Below are 21532 nucleotides of genomic sequence, written 5' to 3' on the forward strand. Positions count from 1 at the left end.
TGCATTTGTATAAACTGCATTTATACATTGTATACAATCTTATTTTTTCGTATTTGTTAACAAAAAGAAGGTTGTGTAGCTACCAAATTATATCATACTTTTTTGCCATGTAAAAATTGCATTGTACATTTTTGCACCTGGGCAGTCAGAGAACTGTTAGAGAACTGATTGAAGTACCAGCAGGTGGCGACGGATGTGAGCAGGGTGGAGGCAATGACGAAAGAGGGGCTGGACCGCAGTGGGGAGACCAGATGACTCGAAGCACTCTCGAAGATTGGGGCAAGAGCCCCACCGGCAGCATGGGGTAGAAACGGCGATTAGGGAATTTGAAATATAACAGACAGTGGGTAAAGTGGCAGTAGTATGAATTGGGGAGACCCCACCAGGAGTAATAAATGGCTGCATAGCTACTAGGGCAGGGATGGAGAGCCCATGCAGTCATGCGGGGGGGAAAACCATACCCGCCTATCAAGAGCCAGTCTATGTAAAGTCAGGTCACAGCTGATTGACAGGTGACAGTAAGGAAAGGATTGCCACCCCACAATGCTCTAATACTACAGGCTTCTCCCACCCCATCTCCAGACTTTTTGTCTTGTGATTTTGCTGAAATATTATTTCAATCAGGACAACTCACATATTTAGATTAAATATTTGAATGAATATGCAAGTACATTTTTTGGTTTGGCTCTGAATGGATCTGCTTCAGGTACTACAGTGCACGCACTAGCATTCACAACTCTACCTAAAAGGGAACACTATACATCTCTCCTACTAAAGACGAAAAGTACCAGAAATTCCCAAACAGCAGATCATCCAATTTCCAAACCCTTTGATGGGTTTATGCATCCTAGCATCGCTCTCGCCTCCTACAATCGGCCACTTGTGGGTGTGTTTTCTATTTTTAAAACAGTGCTCCTTAAATGTTTATCGATCATACATTTTGGAAATCCCCACACAGCAATAAGTAATTAGTCCTCTTTAACAAAACTATGTGGAACGAGCAAAACAATTGGCATTGGAGACAGTTTATACGTGATTGGTCATCGCTCCATGTTCCCCGTCTTTCTGATCGCTCCTGCCCACTTGCCTTGCATCGATCCCAGCATATCCCAGCTTTGTGGATGCGAAAACTTGGCTTCCATTGAAATAAACGGAGGCGATTATGAACTCGCTTCTTGTCGGAGGATGTGTGGCTTTACCCTAAGTCTTCGAGTACAATTCTGTGCAGTAGCAGCAAAGCATGCAGAAGTAGCGCATGCAAGCAGCGGCACTGGTAGTTTTTATTGTCGGTTTAAAAAGGTGCTCCATTGATGATGCGCGCATGTGATTGGATGAGTATGAGAAAATGTGTTGTATGTAATTTGTTGACTATGGAAACGCGAATGTGATTGCTTAGCTGACGGTCGGCTGCAGGAAGAGTTGGCTGACAGAACTTACTCGGTGCACTCCATAGGCATCACTAATCGCATAGTATTTATTTTATTTATACGTACAAAAGATTAGAATATCTGCACTTTTAATTTAGTCTGTAAATGCTTTACAAAAACATTACCTACTAAACATTACCTACTAAACATTACTACCATTTTAGTTCAAACTTGCCATATTTTACATATAATACATTTTAAGAATAACCAAATCAAATCTGTCCTAATTCAAATAGTTGTCTGACTGAAATATAAAACTGTCTAAAGAAAGACTATATTTGGCCCGCCAAATCATTATGTAATTGGCTCCTTTCAAATATGTACTCTACTTGTTAATATAACTTTCAGACAGAATCACTTATATACTCATATTCCTGTTCCATGAATTTAGTTTTATTGCCACCAAATTAGTTTCACTTCTTTACTCTGGCAGAAAAATTTAATGTGCATAAATATAATTTTTACACCTAAACATTTGTGAGCCTAGTATTCATTATGTAACCCATTGTCCATTGTTACGTAATCTGCACAGTGCAGTCTAAATGTGTTAAATCCACAACTGTATATCCATGTGCAATATAGGCTACATTTTACAGTATGATTTGTGAAAATATATTTAGCAGAATATTTTAAATGAATCGTGCTTAAATATATGTGTGACCAGCAAAATACAGATTTTTATAATTTCTTTCAGTACTAATTGATTTTATACTGATTGAATGCACAGCATTCCCCATGTGCATTCTGGAAGAAAATGGATTATATCCCATTTTAGAATAAAATACATGGAGCAGTGTACTTCATAAGTTTCTGAAAAGTGCTTTTAAGATCAAGTCTGTTAACATAGAGCAAACAATTGTGCATTTAGCTCCCACTCATTTACCGTCGCTAGAAGCAATGTGATTCAGACAGTGATTTTCGCTCCCTAAGGGAGGTCTTAGTGTGCAATCTGCAGTGCTGTTCTTGTTTCAAATGGTTATTAAATACCACATTTTAACATAATTAATGGCCTACCTCGTGAGACTTCTGAAGGTCTTTTTAAACAGAAAGGACAAATGTAAAAAAAAAAAAAAAAAAAAGAGCTTGAATTTAATATTGAAATCCAAGAGTTAAGTGTTTTGAATTGTAAATGGAAGACTTTGATAATTCAGCTGTTTAAAACATTGTGTCTGTGAATAATCCAGACAAGGAATGACATGTAAATATCCAAAAATCAGTATGCTTGATTGCCTCATTGCCTATGGAATTTCTGATTACACTGAGAGAAAAGCAATTCATCCAACTGCTAAATGTTGGTTTCACCATCTATTATGAAACTATATGTCAAATACACAGAAATACATACGGCATTGTCAAGTGGTTTATTAGTCAGCTGCACTCTTTCAAATGACTTTTCCTCTGACTTTCATTCCAGCAAGGCTGAGCTCAGAGCTGACCAAACAGCCAAGTAGTTGCTATGTAATGGACAACATGCCCGCCAGTTGTCCTGAAATTGGTAGCCTGAGAAAAGTGAATTTGTAATTCAAAGTAAAATGCAAAGCTTTACTGCAATCAGAGTGTTGAGAGAACTCGGAACTCTTGGGATTTTCAGGTGAAATTCCTTTATTTCAGCACTGACAGAAAGACATAAAACTCTTCAGATTGCAACTGACTAGAGGGGAGTGAAAGAAACATCTGAGATAATGGGCTTTGATACTGTGCCTGTCGGTCTTTCTCCAGCACCCATCCATCAATGTAAATGCAACAGACACAGTGGGTTAGAGGGAGGTTATTCTTTTCCTGTCACTGCAAACTAGATTTTCTAGACCTGACTGACCTGCGGACATAGCAATTTTCTGTTCATGTACTGCTGGTGCAGCTTCATCTGAGGAGAAACACAACCTCACAATAAATGTCTACCTGAACTTCTCATTAACTACTAAGAGCACTGTGCCACATTCAAATGTTCTACAGTTGTGTTTGCTGTTCTACGACTGTTGAATTGGCTGTTTTGCAGAAAATAACAAAATTTACATAGGGCACCCCAACAAGAGATTTACCAAGATATTCTTTTACAACACAGGGAAAAACAATTTTGTTGAATTGGGAAGGTTGATTTCAGAGATGAAATATTTTGAGGGAAGTCATTAGCTTGAGGATATGTCTCTGAGCATTTATGGATAACAATGGAGAAAGATCTGCTCTGGGGCTTGTATTGACATACATGTATAATGAAGTTACCAGGTTTTTTGCTTCATCTCCAAATTTTATAAAGATCAATTATAGGAAGAAGTAGGGCTACACTACTTTAGCTACAGCTTTTCTGTTCTAAATATTACTGGTCAATTAATGAATACTCTCTAAAATCAGTCAACAATAAATCCTCTGTTCACACTCTTACTTGTTTTGCTACATTTAAGACAATCACATTATTTCTTGAATTATTTTCCAAGTCTATTGATTTGCAACAAATTCAGTTCTGAAGATGAAGATATTATTTCCTGGACAACAGATATGCAAAACTATGCTTAACTAACCAATGACAGTATATGCTTTTTTCAAGCATTATTTATATATTAATGATTTATCTCATTTTAATTAATTTTCCAAATGCAGAGATGTCACATAAAAATTATGTTTATTTAGTATTTTAACAAATTTTTAAACATATCATTTACATATTATGCTTTTTCAGCTTATAACAAACAACCTGTTTGAAAAAAGGAGGGTACAGAAAATTCAACACACAATAACATTTCCAATCCTAATTTCCTAATGTTTACAGAATAATTATATTTCTGGACTTATATTTTAAAACAAAAACATACAGTGGGGAAATAAAATAATTATGATCAGTGAAGCTACTGGTGATACATAACAGAAAAACGACAAAAGACAGCTCAAGAACCCCAGATTCATAGAAGATCCTGGCTGCACAAGAAACAGGAAGATATAATCAGTTGTTATGGAATGAGGGCAATAATATTCTGCATGCTAACAAAATAGTGAAACCAAATAAATCTATCAGACAAAAGTCCATGTGAATTTAGCTATTTTGATTTAGTTATCTGTACTTTAATTCTATGGACTTCTGTACTTAGGAATACATATGTCTGGAACTGATTTGCAATGCAATGAAACGTCATGTTTTCTTTCTTTCTTTTTTTAAAATTTTTTTTTTACAATTTTGCAGGTCAATATAAAACAATATATTCATAGACTTCCCTACCCCCCAGGAGCAACTGTGATGCCTGAAGTCCCATATGAAAGTGTATTCCCACAGTTAGCTAATGGCAACACCTTCCAGTTAGAAATTACTGTATGCATGTATGTGGAAACATTACATATACTTTCTCATACTGTTCTAAATAGTAATTGGATCCATATGATGTATAATGATTATCCTTTCTATGAAGGTTTGCTTACATTCTCTTAACTGCATAATTTTGTTGTTTCATACTCCAAAGAGTTTGGTTGCTTGGAACTGAAAGCCTGTAAAGCCACAAGTATTCGGACAACTTCGGTAGTGGATAATTTCAACCGATGACGAAGCAAACAGGAGAACAAGTCTAGGGGTTGGGGACCAGGTGGTGACAGCCTATTGACACGGTCACGGATCTCTACCAGCTGAAGAAGGGCAGAATCCTGTGATCCCTGAGTGTATGGATAATCCAGCTGCAGAATCAGGTCCTGAATTGCTTCTGGGTCAAAGTGCATACTGTATCCAAATACCTGCATACTGTTAATTTTCATGTATCCCAGATTTTGGGAAGGGTCCATGAACTCTAGTGGTTCCAAATAGACAGTGCTGTTTCCATGGGCTGATGTGGTCTTTATACGGCTCCTCAGGTAGAAGTGCACTGTCTCAAAAAATGTTTTCCATTTGTTGCCCAAACTCAGTGTCCAGTTGTAACAGTCAAGAGGTATATCTAACTTTGTCCTTTCCCAATCAGGGTAACTATTTTGATCGATGGGCATGATCCAGCTTTCAGAATGGCTGCCGCCAAAAGGGTTTATATAAACTGATAGCAGTGGTTCTAATGTACTGTTTTTAGTGAGGCATATCTGAAGGGATATCCCCAGGAGCATGTGTACATGGCTGGACTTGTACTTATTGCTCTTCAGTGTGAGCAACATCCTTTTTCGCCAAGATGGATCAAACCAATTATTTAACCTCATGTCATTGCTGATGAAGATGGCATGTACTGCGATGCGGCTATCCTGTTTCTGGAGCAGGTATTTCAGCTCCAGGTCTTGCAGATCTGTCTCAAAGCCGATGTAGTGATCTGTAGATTCAGGCACCTCGTACCTGCATGTTCCTTGGCTGAGCATGTATCCTGGGTTACAGTTGGCACACCGTGTTTTGTTCTCAAGGGAGCAAGAGGCACAGTATGGGCCTTCACCAACTGCACATGGGATGATTGCTTGACAGGATGGTTGTTCATAGGGGCAAGAACAGCTTCGCATCTCTTCTATATAGGTTCCAATGTGATTATTCTCACTGCAGTACAGGATGGACAGGATATAATTCAGCCAGTAGCTGAAAGACCTAATAATTATAAAAAATGAGAGTTAGAGACATATAAAAACAAATCTTATTTCCTTTTTCTTTACATAAAAGCATTGCAATTAAAGTTCTAATCATTCTGTCGAGACATGGTTTCCATCACATTGTGGACCATCGTATTCCACAGTGAGGAACATATGATCAGCAATAAAGCTGTTCTCCTGCCTTCCAACATAAGCCATACTAGCAGAACATATAAATATTCATGGAAATGGCTCCCTGAGAGATGGGGAATAAGCAGGTGGGAGGTAATGGATGAGAGCTCTGCTGCCTGTCAGCAGTTTCCACCATTGAAGAAAGAAAAATGGAGCTAAGGAATGTGCTTGTAGTGCTTTTCACTGTATAGCCTCATTCCTTTTACAATTATGATTTAGAAACAATACAAGATTTTATTTGATAACATGTTTATTTGTATCTGTATGTATTGCCCTGTGATTCTTTTTCAGTGTTAACATTGTTTTCAAAATAATATCAATAATGCAATGAGTGCAACAGCGCAAAATACTTGGTCACAAAATGTATCATTTTTAAAAAATAAATATAAGCTTGCACATTATCTTTGTAAATTGCTGACACCCAGATAAAATATTAATTTGCCAAATGAGCTTCTCAGATTTGTAATAAAACTTCTTTATCTAGGACAAAAAAGGCCTCAAACCATAAGTGATAGACACTCTAAGCAGACAAATCCTATATTGTCATTAGAAAATCAAGGAAAAAACAGCTTGCAAAACATGTATGAAATACTGTGCACTGGTACTCCTGTTTCAGTGATGGCTGTTTAGTTGGAAACTAAAAGGAGGTATGTAAATGTAATCCGGCTAAATCATATCTGGATATAAAGTAGATAAATGATGTATATTAATGGCAGGTGTAAAGGGGGTCCACGAAGTAAGAATAACACAATAAATTCACAGAAGAACCACTGCCGTTAGGAACAATGATTTCCCTTGTTTCTGATTGTTTGTTTGCATTATTGTTCTTTGCTTTATGCCACAAATTTTTGAGAGATTTGTGTATATCTATTGTACTGTAAATGTACTCTTTATTCTCTGTCAAAATTTACAAAATATTGATAAGATTCTGTAGATTGAATGCTCATGAAACAGCACAGATTTTCTGAACTTTGTTCACTAGCCATTACTGCATGTTCTGCTGAACACTGCTGTAATACAGTTAGGCCTTCTCCTCTTTAAAGTAATAATCTCGAAGATTTTCATTAAAATAAATGTCTGTTAAGTTACTATCTATCGCTGAATTAGGTAACACAATGGTGATTGAGCCTATTATTATATGAATTTATATTATGATTATTATAATAATTTTTGATTAAAGAACTTGGTGTCTGTGGCGACATTCCCGGGAAAAAATCTCAAGCGGCGCATAGATAGTGACGCATTGTCCATCACCCGTCAGTGGTTGATCCGCCGGGGGGGGGGTGGGGGGTTGTGAGAGGTCATATTATTTTTGATGTAGATTTTGTATTACATTTGATGACAATGTTACATAAATTACATAGCTATTTGCACAGCTAACGCTAGCTACGGGACCATGTCAATAAAGGCAACATTAGTTTAGACAACGTTGCACACAGTATCCATCTCTCATATCAGGTAACGTTGCATTAGCTAGCTAGCTAATGTAATTAACACAATCTAATGTCGGCTAACAATTAGAAAAAACGCTAGCTAACGCTACTGACCGGTACCGACCTCGCAAACCGTCTCTCGAATGCAATGCCACCTTGTTGCAGTGTTGCAATGTAGCTAACTAAAGGCCAGTTCAGATCAATGATTCGCAGCAAGACTGGATGCAACTTGCAAAATTCCAAGATGTCTGATTGTAAACGTTCTAAAACTGCACTTGGCGATTTGACAAGGTGGGTCTTTTGAGACCCTAGGCAACGGCTTCAGACACTCTGCAACTAACCAGTTCACACCGCTGCAATTTTCTCTGCAACATTCTAAAACCGTTTCATCTCATTGCGAATCATTGATCTGAACTGGCCTTAACGTTACCGTTAGTTACATTGCCATCAAGTTCATCGATATATTGATCGGAATAAAGCCGGGATATAGTTGGAGCAGAGCCGGGTCTGATTTCTGTGTAAAGATGTCAAGCCAGAGAAAACTAAATAAAAGAATACGGCAGTATGGATTAGCGTTGTTATTATTTTATTACGCTTCCTCATATGCTCCCTCAGCTTTGATGCCCTTTTTTGATTAAATCTCCTTTGTTTTTGTTTTATTCTTCTTATTCTGATTGCTAATTTAACACTCAGCTCAGCTTTATTCTCAAACAGTTTAGCTAGCAAAAACAGAAACAACAAGGCAGTTGTTTCAAAAATATCACACAACAATCATTCACGAAAGACTGTTTATTGTGCACGAGATACATAATTGCACGAGCCACAGCGAATCCCGCGAATTCTTCTCTGCAGTGTAAAGATGTTCAATACCGAGCAAAAGGTGGATAAAGAACGTTTGTGGAAATTGATCATCTCTAATTCTACCCCAGGTCTGCTACAGCATTTTAACCCGGCTCGGCAGTGTAAAGACAGCTTAAGTTAGCCTAATGTTAGACAATGAATGAGTATGTACATAACGTTACTTGTATAACAACCATTTTCTATTCAGTAAATAATAAGTGTAATAGTTGGCGTGGCCCAGGTACCAACTGACTGACGTCACACAGGCGACACTGGTTGGATCCAGTTGGATCTATGGGAAGTGAGGTCCAAAAACACACCTGCAATTACCGATTCTCGCCATTGGTACCGCCAAAGAGAACGAAACGGAAATCTTCGAGATTAGTTAAGTTAAGTTTCTTCTTTGTTGTGATTAAATCTATTTAGCTAAATTGAATTGAGTCATAATTTGCATTCTCTAACATGTTGAGAAGAAAATTAAGAGAACGGCAATTAATTACTCAGATAATTCAAACAAAATAAAAGAAAATTTCTGCGTCCTCTATTTAAGCCTCTCACAAGCATCGGCTGTTGTATTTATGACTTAGCATATTGGTAATACTAAGCTGTGGAATATTTTAACTTTTACTGAAAATACTATAAGGAATTCCCAAAGGCAAGTGGGTGAAAACCAATAAGCCCACGTGGGTATGGTTTGCACTGGCAAAAAGAGTAGACCTGCTATAAAAATATCTATTTTCTAATCGCTAAAGTTGAGACAGTGGATGAAACTTCATAAAGCCCTGCAGCTCCATGCTGAAAAGTGTCATTGACCTGCATATTAGCCCAAAGGACGATGTCCTATTAAGGACAGCCTGTTCAAAAAGGCTCAGCACAGGTACCCATTAAACAGGACAAGGAAAGCAGAGCAGCTTTCTGTCATGTTGACAAGGTTGACAGTGATAGGCAAGTGGCTATCATTCCAAGGAGAAAGAAGTCAATTTCACTAATTGCTCCCTCGTGAGTAACCAGCATACTGAAATAACCCAATGTCAATAGTTAAAAGCCCTGGTGTATTTAATTACTTTGGGACCTGATAGACAACCAATAAAAAATAAATGGCCATGTTTGAGTAGCCTTTGCACAAGCTCAGGAATATTTTGTCATGTTTCCAATGAATCGACTCACAAAAATAAAAATCATTATATTGAATGTTTTGAATAGTAGAACAAGCATTCATTGGGAAAACAATTCTGTGAATGAGCTGCGGATCCCCTGTGAAAATGGCTGATAACGGCTGTGCTGTAAGTAGAAGCAAATTATGCTACATATCAATTTAGTCAATCATTAGTCATTAAATATCATATGCACTATAACCTATAACCTGATGAGACACATCATTACTTTGTTTTGCCCTTTCAAGTGAGGGTGTACACAAGAAAGGGCAAAATGTGTAAAAGACTCGTAAATGGCAAATATTAACTGCCTTTAAAATATAAAAACCTTTTTTATTAAGTTACCACTATTGTTAAGTTCAACTTCCTTGGTAGTTTGATTTTAATTATTTTAACAATTAATTATCAACTGCTTAGCTGTCAAGACAATCCATGTGATAAATGAAGAGATACGTTGAGTGGCAAAGGTGAGGATGCAGTTTAGCCCCTTTCAAGCATGTGCAGAATTTCAATCCTCTCACTAGCTTGCCATTTTGGATATTACTGCATACTCAATGCTGCATACATATGAAAAAGAAAAAAACAACCTGCAGTGTTGCCTGCAGGATCAGTCCAGCTCTAAGCTGTAACATTTAGCATGGTCATATCACATTCAGGAATACAACTTCTATTCTGTAAATGTCCTGTGTAAGTACTCCAATGCATTTATAAACACAACAGAGCTTTACCATTGTACACTCCATATCAATTCATTAGAGCTCCCTTGGCTATGAATATTCACTGAGAAATATTAACCCTTACAAAAATATAACAGGGGGTAACACAAAAATGCATAATGACAACAAAAAAAAATTATAGGCAGTACTTATTGGTACTCTTACGGGTACTTTGAGCAAAACATCAAATTTAAGGACATAAACCTATCTACCAAGTGGCACAATTCCAGGACAAATGGCACAGAGGCTCATAGGGGGAAAATTCTGTGAACAATGTAAAGATGCCAGCCAAAAATTGAAATGACTGCCATTTTGTCATCTTCGACAGTACAAACACAATCTATTTACCAATGCAACACAAGGTATTTAGAAACAATGCAATTTGTAGACTTGTCAGTGAACAATGCCGTTGTCATAGTTGCAAGAGGCCGCACCACTAACATTTTAGAGATGTAAGAGAGAGGATATTCTATGCAAGGATATCCTTCTTTGTGTTAACAGAAACCGAATGACTTGTCACTCAACACTAGAATGAATGAATAAAGATGACATTGGACCTGCATTGTAATTTGTTTTCTGTTATAATTTAAATAGGCATTTTCATTACATGGAGACAAGTCTTTAGACCTACCTTTTGCAATAACAATGTTACTTCAGTAAAAAAAAAAAAAAAAATCATTCATTCAAAGCGGTCCAATTCTATGAGATGAGGTTGTATTACTGTAAGTTCAAAGAAATACTAAATGACCATTTGCTGGTCATTCAGGCAATGTCATTTTTGGCTGAGTGGTTCCAATTATTATGCCCTATTGCATTATGTGTGTGCCAAATTAAAATGTATCCTTTGTAAAATGTCAGGCAAGTCTACAATGAATGTGACCGAATCGGCAATCAGCACTTACTTTCAAAAACAGGCGATCAAAACCAGCCCTTTAATTTATGTGTGCATTCAGAAATAATAGACACCTAGAGCAGTTTTTGAGTAAAATAAAAAAAAATATACTCAGACGAGATGAGGCACAGCTCCAGATGTACTCAGATTTTCACAACTAAAAATGTGATACATTATTGCACTTTTGAGCTAGTGTCGTGCTCCTTCTTCTACGATATATTTGTTGTAGGACATCAGTTAAAATGGTGGGCTACATCTCCGGATAGAGGTCAGATTCAGGGAACTGGACAGCTCCCCTGCCTGTGGCAATGGAATTCTCCCAGGTGTTAAATCATATGGTGCATATTGGTGCATAATTTATGACATTGTTAATATGACCCTTCGCCAAAGTCCACATGAAACATACCCATCAAATTTGAACAACAAATGAAACCAAATTATTGCCTATAAGTAGGCGGTAATGCAGTTAATTTTTATGAATGTTTCCCTTGATATCTAATATCAAAAATATTACTTAATGTCATAAACTGCTTATGCATGCACGGAAGAAAAAATGAATGGGGACCTAGAGAAACTGTTCCAGAGGAGTAGGAGTAAAATGCATGTGTTCAAAATAAATGTGAATAAAATATACCAAAATGAAATTAAAAAAAAAGAAAGTTAGCTGAATAGAAAGGTATTGGCACCCCACCACCACCTCCAGCCTTCAGTTACTAAATACAACATGCATGCAGCCCTGAACCTTTTTAGTTGTGATGCGATATATCTGTAGCACCACCAGTTTCTCTCCCCTTGTTTTCTCACATGGTACTTCAGTCCTCCACGAGCTAGAGGTCGCGACAGTCTCGACCCACTTCTCAAACAATTATCCCATTTGCACCACTTCAGCAATCTAAGTTGATAAAGTAATTGCCAGTAATTTAGCACAGACTATGACTGACTGATGTTTACAAGTGAGACGTGTGTGTTAAGATCTGTTTGATTACTTACTACAATATAGCAGCTACAGTATTTTCTTAAATACCATACATGGGGCATGTTAGGTTTTGTAAGAAGCAGTGGAAAATGGCCAAATGAGAAAAAATGACAGCAGTTATATAACATTTAACTTACACAAAAAAGTTGAATAACAACTAAATTAATGATACCACAAATGAACTAATCATGGTCTTCAGTCAAAACCTTAAGTAGAATCAAATGTCTTAGAGCTGAGCTTAAACAAAAACCTGCTTTATATGCGTGCATTTTTATTTTTGCTGAAAGTCAATCCTGGTCCAGGAGAGCCACAGAGTCCTTTTTCCTTAAGATCAACAACTGATTCATACACAAGAAACCAGGTGACCGGATCAATTGCTGTGCTACTCAAGTGCTGAGTAACAACGAAAGCCAGCAGACCTTGCAGCTCTCCAGGATCAGGGGTGAGGACCAGTGGATCAAAAACATTCTTTTTGAAGTATTTACATTTTTATCCATGTTCACTTTCCTCCCCATAATAGATCAACTAATTGTTTTTATAAATGTCTCAATTAGAAAACTCAGTTGTAAGATTAGTCACCTGACTGTGCTGTTGGAGTGCCTATGGGGACACATGGAGAATAACCATTGAAATACAAGTTTAAATACCTGCAGGTCACATGGTTGAGACAAACTGGTGGCCCTATACATCAAACCTCCATCTAAAGACACTTTACTACTGTAAACTCTATGTTTGTTTTTTATCTTCTTGACAAAGTGCTTGCAAAGAGTGGATGATAGGTTGTATTTATTTTTTTATCTTGTGAAGTCCTTGTACTCTGTGTCCTTTGAAGGAACTGCATGTTCCTTGTTATAAAGGTATTATAAAAATTCACATCTATACTTAAAACATAAAGCAGCAATAAATAATTGCTGCTTCATGTTTTACTCTTTTATAGGAAAATACTGTTACAATATTTCCAATCAAGCAACACATTAGTTCTGGGAGGCAACAAGAGTCAAGCCTGTCTCTGGCTGAATTAGCTGATGGCTTGGCTAATTAGTGATGTTCGGCTATCACAGGCCATTCACATAACAGGGCGGTCTATTTAAATGGCCTCCCTCTACTTGCTTGGCTACTTCCTCCTGCATTCATGCTTGCTGCACATTGCCAGTCTAAATCTGCCTCCTCCTGCACGCATGCTTGCTGCAGAATTCCAGTCTAAAAACCTGCCACCACCCCAGCTCCTTTGATAAATGAGAGTTTATGAAACTATCATTTAGGGGAGACACAGTGGATGGAACTGTCACCTCGCGGCAGGAGGGGCCCGAGTTTAACTCCAACCGCAGCCTGTCTGTGTGGAGTTTACATTTTCACCCCGTGTTCACGTGGGTTTCCTCTCACATCCAAAAACAGCCTATCCTGTATAATTGAAGGTAATGCTCCTTTTTGCTGCCGGAACTGATCTGAGCATACTCCTCTGGCAGGGGGTGGGGGTTGGGGGTGGTGGTGGTGGAGTTGCTGTTGCTGCCCTTCCTGCATTATCCATGCATGCTTGTGTGGATGTGCAGGAGGGCTTCCAGGGCCATACTTCCAAGCATAACCGTATTGCCTTTTAAGATTATTAATAACGACTCTAACTTTGATGACAGTGGTACCAAATAAAATAGAAAAAATGTTTTTGTTTTTTGTTTGTTTTGAGTGTAGACCATTCCGGTTGCTTCCCTGTATATTACCAATGTCTGTCACATCGATACCGTTTTCATTAACTTTCTGTAAGCAGGGTCCCCTTGCCTGTAAGAAAGCGCACAAACTAACTGGTCTAGATATATGGTAGAAAAAAATCATTAAAATGACAATATGAACCCAAGGTCCTTTTCCAAATTAATAACTAGTTGAGAACAGCAATCTGATTCATGTTTATGGGCACTTTTCACTACAAGCAGTTGTAACACTGTGGGATATACACAGTAGTGTTCAACCCTTCTGATCCAAATTTTTTTTTTTTTTATTATATCTGATAGTGTGAAAAAATTCCATCTAAAAATCCAGCCACCATGGAAATGTATTGCTAATATTTACAACTCTGAAGTGAGGTTAAGGTGAATATCAAGGTTTTTACAACCTTAGCTGTAATTGTTGGGACACATCGAGTAAGGGTTTTGTTGCCATTTGCTTAAGGATGTACTATGAATTGATCTATTATGCAATGGTTTTCAGCCTTGCCATTGTAGCCTAACTATTTGTCCTCTACCATTTGGGTCACAGGTGTGCCAGATTTGAGAGAATGGGGGTTGTAGAATTACTTTGCTTTGACACACTGTTGACGGACACACTAAATCCGTAATTTTTTAAGCGTCTTTGAGTTCATGAAAAGCGCTATATAAAATAAATTTATTATTATTATTATTATTATTATTAATTTCAGAAATAATGATGCACTCCTTAAAATTGTTGGCTTGGTAGGGCATATCACATGTATATATATGAAAATAAGATCACGTATTGGCATTTTAATTATTTTAGTATGTAATTAAAATGGAACTTTACTTGACTTTCAAGTTCTTCATTTAAAGCAGTTTTCCTTTTTCTTTATTAACAATTTTTCCAAAAATCGGTGTGTTATAGTCCTAAATAGAAAGTTGTAATGTTGTATTTTCCAGCCTTTCCAACCTTTACTTGCATTACTAGAGAAAAAGAAAACATTTGGACTACTATCAGTTTTCTATCTGTTAGTTCCTTGATTTTCCGAGCCATACCACATATTACACATCCAGTCTTAACACTTAAAATTTTTCAAATCATTACGTTAGATAGACTAAGCCCATTATATTATATTATCAATTGAAATTCAACAGTCAATTATTTTACAGAACAGTGTAAAACAATATTTCATACCTCTCTCTCAGCACAATTATTTTTGGCTGATTGTGGCATCTCTTGCTGAGCATGAAAAGCTTGTTAACAATTCTCCAGGCTTTGCTAAGCAGTAGACCTGTGCTGATCTCCAGCTGTCTGTATCGCTGATGGACACCAGGATCCATCTTCCAGAAGTATTCAATGGCAGATGAGTTCAAAGCATAGAATGTCGGTAGTCGTCTCACGAACATTTGGAACTCATCTATAAACAAGATAATCATAAAGAATCATTATATGGTGATATTTTTCCTTCATCAGTAAGTCATGGAACTTGGGATTTGCACAGTAAACTCAGCATTAAAAAGGAAGCAGTCACACTTTCCAATTATAAAACTGGCTCTATCGTGATTCGAACTCTCCATTTGCTCTGTGTATCTTTCTAGTGCATGGCTTGGTTAATATATTTCAGTTTCTCAGTGACTGACATACATAAACTACACCATTTATGAGATGGGGGCTGCAGAGTAGGAAAAAAAACAAGGACTGATGTCACATTATTTCAGTGGACAGTGTGTGCTTTTCGGAGCTCTTCCTGCTTGACAGACTTTTATTATTATTTTTATTTTATTATTTTTACTTATTATTATTATTATTATTATATTATCATTTTAATAATAATAATAATACTAATAATAACAATAATAATAATCATAATTTTAACAGCAGCCAGCAGCAATAAAGGGGCTAAGTACTATAATAGACCAAACGTCCAATTCAACTCAATGAGTAAAGTGGCACCTTCGACTAGGGCTTGAAAACCAATTTAAAAACATTCTGTCCATTTGCTCCGAGCTGAATTGGAATTTTGACATTTCTGTTCTTTTGATCTGCCTGCAACATAATGTTCCAGAACCGGTTAGAACAAAATAAAAAACTGGTTAATTTTGTTCCTTTTCTCCCACCTGGCAAACATTGAAACCAGCCTAGTAGCTTGTCTCAAAACCTATTTGTGACTGTATTTCCAAAATAATAATAAACATGGGTAAAGTAAACAGTCAATTATTTAGTGCAGCAGTCATTCTATGCGATGCACATAGCTTTTGACTGCTGTATTAACCACAGTGGTCCACATGGAGCCCCCCACCCCTCACCACTCACCCAGTTTAGAAAAATAAACCTATGGATGATGAAAAACACAGTGGGCAGACAATATCACCTTGCATTAGCACTGAATAACTTGGCTTGGCTAATGCAGCATCATGACAAAACAACCATGTTAAAATTACTTTGATATAAGGAAATGATTGCTGGAAATTCCATTGGAAGTGACGCAAGTTGCTCACAGCAGCACAAGCAAATAATGTGATCAACAGGTATTTACAAAGTGTAAGGTAGCACAGAGGTAATTGAAATACAGGTACAAATACATTAATAAACTGTATAAATCATATCCAAAAATTGACATGAGCATACACGGACAGTAACGTCAACATTATCCATGTTGAGAGATAATAATTACTATGAACTAACAAATCCACAGAGATAACGTACAGTAGCCTAAAATTTAAAAATGAAATGATACTATTTTTTCAGCTTTATTGGCATTTAAGCCTACCATACAAAGTGGCCAAATTGCACAAAACCTGGTACTGTCCTGTAGGATTCATGATAAGTATGTGTCTCAAGTTTTGTGCCAATAGACAAATGTACTGCAGATATGGTCACTCTTTCATTACAGCAGCTTCACTGCCAAACTCGTCGGTTTATTGGGACCATATTGTTTGACCTAGCAGCTGTAAAGACTATTGAATACAATTATCCAAAGAAGTTAAAAAAAATCGCAACTAGATTGGGTCACAATTATAGGAGGAGAATGTTTTTTTTTTGTCTAAATCCAAGTTGGCTGATAAACAAAATGGCTGACACCATGGCTACATTGTTTAGGAACTAGTATCCTTTACTGCACTGGCCCACAACAAGTTTGACTGAAATACCTGCTTTTATTCCAGAGTAATTTCCATGGTATAGTGCACCCAAGTAGCCAAATTTTATTAAACTTGGTGGGTGCTCCTTAGACACCCTGGCATAGAGGGGTGCCTAGTTTGGCATCAATACATCAAAGCATTGCAGAGATTTGGCTCATTTCCTGTTTGGCACCTTTGTCATCAAATTTGTTTGCAGACATTTTGTTTCACCTAGCAACTACCTTTTAACCACTATTGGTCAGCCTACTCTGATACATGCCAAATTTCATGGTGACCCAGTCAATTGTCTGAGAATAGATGTTTAAAATGTATTTTTCATAAACTTCAAAATGGTAGAAAATCAAATATAGTGGAAATTTACGTGAGTGAATGCGTTGAACTTAGCAGGACCTACAGAATCTAGAGAAGAATCATGACCCTAGGCCAAATGTTTCAGAAGTTACAGCCAAAAATATAAGTCCAACCTTGCTCTGTTTGTGGCACCAGTGGGGCTAACCTGAAATTTGGTGAGGTGGTACCTTGGACTGTCCTCTATAAGCATGCCAAATTTCCAGGTGGTTTTAGGGGCTGCCATAGACTCCCATGGCAGAAAAATAATAATAGTGGAAAAACCTAACAAATAAGTGCGTATGCACCTAGTGTTTGTCCCCTAATAATAATAATAATAATAATAATAATAATAATAACAACAATAACAATGACAAATCAGATTTGAAATTAAACAAATTATCAAAATTTATTACAGGAATAAAATTGTCAACAATATTTGGTATATCTTTAATCACTGTATAGCCTCCTCTGCCCTTCAATAAAGAAAAGCTACCAACGTGATAACACACAACATCCATGAATACAGTTTGATTTAGAAAATAAAGTAAAAAACTGCAAATGGGCACTGCGGCTTTTAAATTATTATTTTAATGGGTGACTGATTCACCATCGAAACTCGATAAAAACCAAGCACAGAAAGTAGCCCTATGTATTCTAAACTGTATATGCCTCAGCTATCTATAAACTAAGGCTGGCTTTACACGGTGAAACTTTCATGCAACTTTAGTTGCTTGGAACTTAGGTGAAACTAAGCTGGTTGCATGGTGTAAAGCCCTCTGAAACGCACTTGAAACTTGTCTGAAACTCAGCCGCAACAGTTGCAAAACTCTCAACTTTGTGAAACTAGTTTCATGCAACAGCCAATCAAAATGTTGATAACGTGCCAGGTGATGATGTCAAACTACTGTTGATGCGGTATCATTTCAACTGATTGATATCAAATCGACAACGTGGCTTATCACTAAAATGGACAAAATAATACAACTGAAGATGGTCTCTTGGACGCTTCAGAAGCTGAGCCATGTCAACAAACAAACGTGAGCTAGGCAACTAGTTGTGTGAAAGTTCCACCGTATAAAGCCAGCCTAACAGAGGAAGCTCCAAATTGGTTGAACAGAGAGCTACAAATCACGTGTAGCTTCAAAGTTGTGGAAGATGTTTTAATTCTGTACAGAAGAAATACTGAACCAAGTAAAGGAAAATAAATGAATAAAACCCTTAGGCTGGCTTCACATGGTGAAACTTTCACGCAACTAGTTGCAGGTTGCAAATTGCATGAAACATAATTTCCATGCAACTTGACAGTTACACGAAGAAATTCAAAAATAATCAAAGTCTCATGCAACACATTTGATTTAATAGTTTATTCCACTAAGATTAGCTTTTGTAATAGGTTTCATCCATCAGGTCCCAATTGAATCTCCTCTCTGTAAAATTAAGCGGCTGTCAAGAGAGGAGGAATTTAATAACCTAACGTTATATAGATTGCGATAACAACAGCAGATTTCAGAAGATTAGCTATCAAAACAGACAACAAACGTTAGCAAAATGTTCAAACTATACCGTCATGTTAACATTAACTAAGCTAGCGGTTAGCTAGTCACCAGCTAACTGCAATGTAAACAAACTTTGCCTAGCTCACATTAGTTTGTTGACATAGTTCAGCTGTTTGACAAAATGAAAAACTTTAGTGTTACCTACCTTGCATGAAGTCTATGAGGATAATCTCCTTCTGAAGCGTCCAAGAGACCATCTTCTGTTTTATTATTTTGTCCATTTTGGTGATAAGCCACGTTGTCGAGTTAAAACAATCAGTTGAAATGATACCGCATCAACAGTAGTTTGAGATCATCACCTGGCACGTTATCAGCGTTTTGATTGGCTGTTGCATGAAACTAGTTTCACACAGTTGAGAGTTTTGCAACTGTTGTGGCTGAGTTTCAGACAAGTTTCAAGTGCGTTTCAGAGGGCTTTACACCATGCAACTCAATTGCAACTTAGTTTCACCTAAGTTCCAAGCAACTAAAGTTGCATGAAAGTTTCACCATGTAAAGCCAGCCTTATAGAAATTATAGTCTTATTCTTCAATCATACAAATTAAGCAGAACATGTTATACGTTATGAAACAATGCATTAAATGATTACTTCTTACCTTTTCACTTGCAACTGTTTCCTGCTACCTACATACATCAGTAATACGCAAGTTTTTTGCATTTTGTTACCGTGAAAAACAAGCTACAAGCGACTGTTTAGAGGTATATCTGAAAATGCATACATACCAGAGTCTTCAAATTCCTGGTTAGCTTCTGTCCAGGCTTCTCTAATATTTATTAAATTGTCCTCCATGGCACGGACATCCACCTCAGGGCAATTGCAATGTGGGAATCTCACACTGCACTCGCACCAGCAGTCATTCTCCTTGCACACAAACTCGCCCTCAGAGTTACAGCCAATATAGCTGAGGGCTGCCTCCACAAATCGATTCTTCAAGTAGTCGGGTAAAATAACCTGCAATCCTGGGAAAATGCAGGATCACTACCACATTAGTAATTTCATACGAAAATCTAAGGAAATATACAATAAATAGAAATTATTCCCTATCATGATCATGGCTGGCAAACAGATACACTAAACCATTACCAAAAGACATTGATGGTACACTTGATGGATGTTCTTGCTGTACTAAAAATGCATGTTTATGAGCAACCATGCAAAAACTGAATTAAACAATGGATGTGATTGTGACATTCTCAAAATTCTAAGAATGAGAACAGAATAATAACTGAATATTACTAAAATAAGACATTCTGAGTAAATATATAGTTTACCTTGTAAATAAATCTTGTTTTCAGGACTCTGAACCAGAACAGAACTGACAGAATCAAGGTTGTCATAGTTACTGCATCCAAGAGGACCTGTCCTTGTTTCAGTCACCTGAAGGGAAGACCAAGAACAAATGGCAATATTCCGATATAGATAATGGCACTTAAGTCATTAAATATTCAGTGGCAGTTGTTTAATGTCATGAAATATTAACAATACACATTCCTATATTATCTGATAAACCCCAAAATACTATACTGATTTATATGGATATGCGAATCAGAAAACCATCAGAAGTGAAACTGGGTCTGAAAGAAACATTCTTACATAATCTGGGTGCGTATTTGAGGCTGTGAAATGTCATTACCAGCCTAACATAGCTTTACAGTAGACACATCTACTGCTGAGCAGTCCAATCTTATAAATTACTTGAAATTAAATTCCCACTGAGTGACATATTACAGTATAGAGATCAAATATTGCGTCAACAAGGTCAAATATTGTGTTGCGGAGGTGTTCACTTTTGCCATGTCAGGATGCTGTTCAAGCTAACCAATTGGCAGGGTGTTAAACATGTGCTTACATTCACAATTGTGCAGAATTAGCTCAAAAGAGGTATAGACAATTTATGTGATGCAAAACTATGGGCACTGAAGCCTTCAAAGACAGAATGCATGTGAAGCCTCACTGCTGTTGCATCAAATTCATGCTGACACACTGAGCTTTTGGTACTCCTTTCAGCTTTGCATTAAAGTATTCACAATCACAGCTCAATCATCCTTGACAAAAGTCTGATTTAAAGCTGCTGTGAATCATAGTTCCTCTGACACATCAGAAGACAAACTGGCAGCCCCCAGGCAAATATATCTCTTGCCTTGTCACTTACAAATGATTCTCTGCTTCACATTGGCTTATTTTACAATTTTCCCAATGGGCCAATTCAAGTTACCACATCACTGCTGTAGATTAATGACGACCTATGATTTTCAGCAGAAAAAGGATCAGGTTGTCCTCTGTGTGCAAAAAAGTTGCCTTTCTTTGACATCTGCTTAAATGTTACTATGACTATGAGAATGAGTTACACAAAAAGGCCTATATCTAACAAAAACAATTCCTTATTGGAATACAAAAGTATCGCAGGCACTGAAAAAAGCTGAACATGTAAGATAAGTTATGCAAACATTAGAAAGGTGATTAACACATTGTTACCAATTATTAACAACACTAGCTACAGTGTCATGAAAAAGCACTTGCCCCTTCTTGATTTCCTCTATTATTGCATTGTTTGTCAGTCTGAATGGTTTCAGACCTTTAGACTACTTGTAATATAGACAAAGGGAAACTAAGCAAACAAACAAAAAAAACAATTAAAAAACATTACTTAATATATTTAATGAGAAGGTTACCAAACATACAT

At 37.0% G+C, this 21532-nt stretch overlaps 1 protein-coding gene across 2 annotated transcripts in view; it reads right to left on the reverse strand.

Moving 5' to 3' along the window:
- Nucleotides 1–4027: 4027 nt before the first annotated feature.
- Nucleotides 4028–21532, reverse strand: part of LOC135253119 (BMP/retinoic acid-inducible neural-specific protein 3-like) — a 33104-nt gene continuing 15599 nt past the window's right edge. For both annotated transcript variants that reach the window (XM_064332016.1, XM_064332017.1), the window contains 4 exons: nt 20121–20226; nt 19572–19808; nt 15017–15239; nt 4028–5955 (listed from right to left, as the gene is read on the reverse strand). In XM_064332016.1, coding sequence (XP_064188086.1) covers nt 4839–5955; nt 15017–15239; nt 19572–19808; nt 20121–20226 — 1683 coding nt within the window. In that variant the 3' untranslated portion in view covers nt 4028–4838. The remainder of the gene's footprint in view (nt 5956–15016; nt 15240–19571; nt 19809–20120; nt 20227–21532) is intronic.

This window comes from Anguilla rostrata, chromosome 4 (assembly GCF_018555375.3).
Source record: "Anguilla rostrata isolate EN2019 chromosome 4, ASM1855537v3, whole genome shotgun sequence".
In the NCBI taxonomy this organism is placed as follows: domain Eukaryota; kingdom Metazoa; phylum Chordata; class Actinopteri; order Anguilliformes; family Anguillidae; genus Anguilla; species Anguilla rostrata.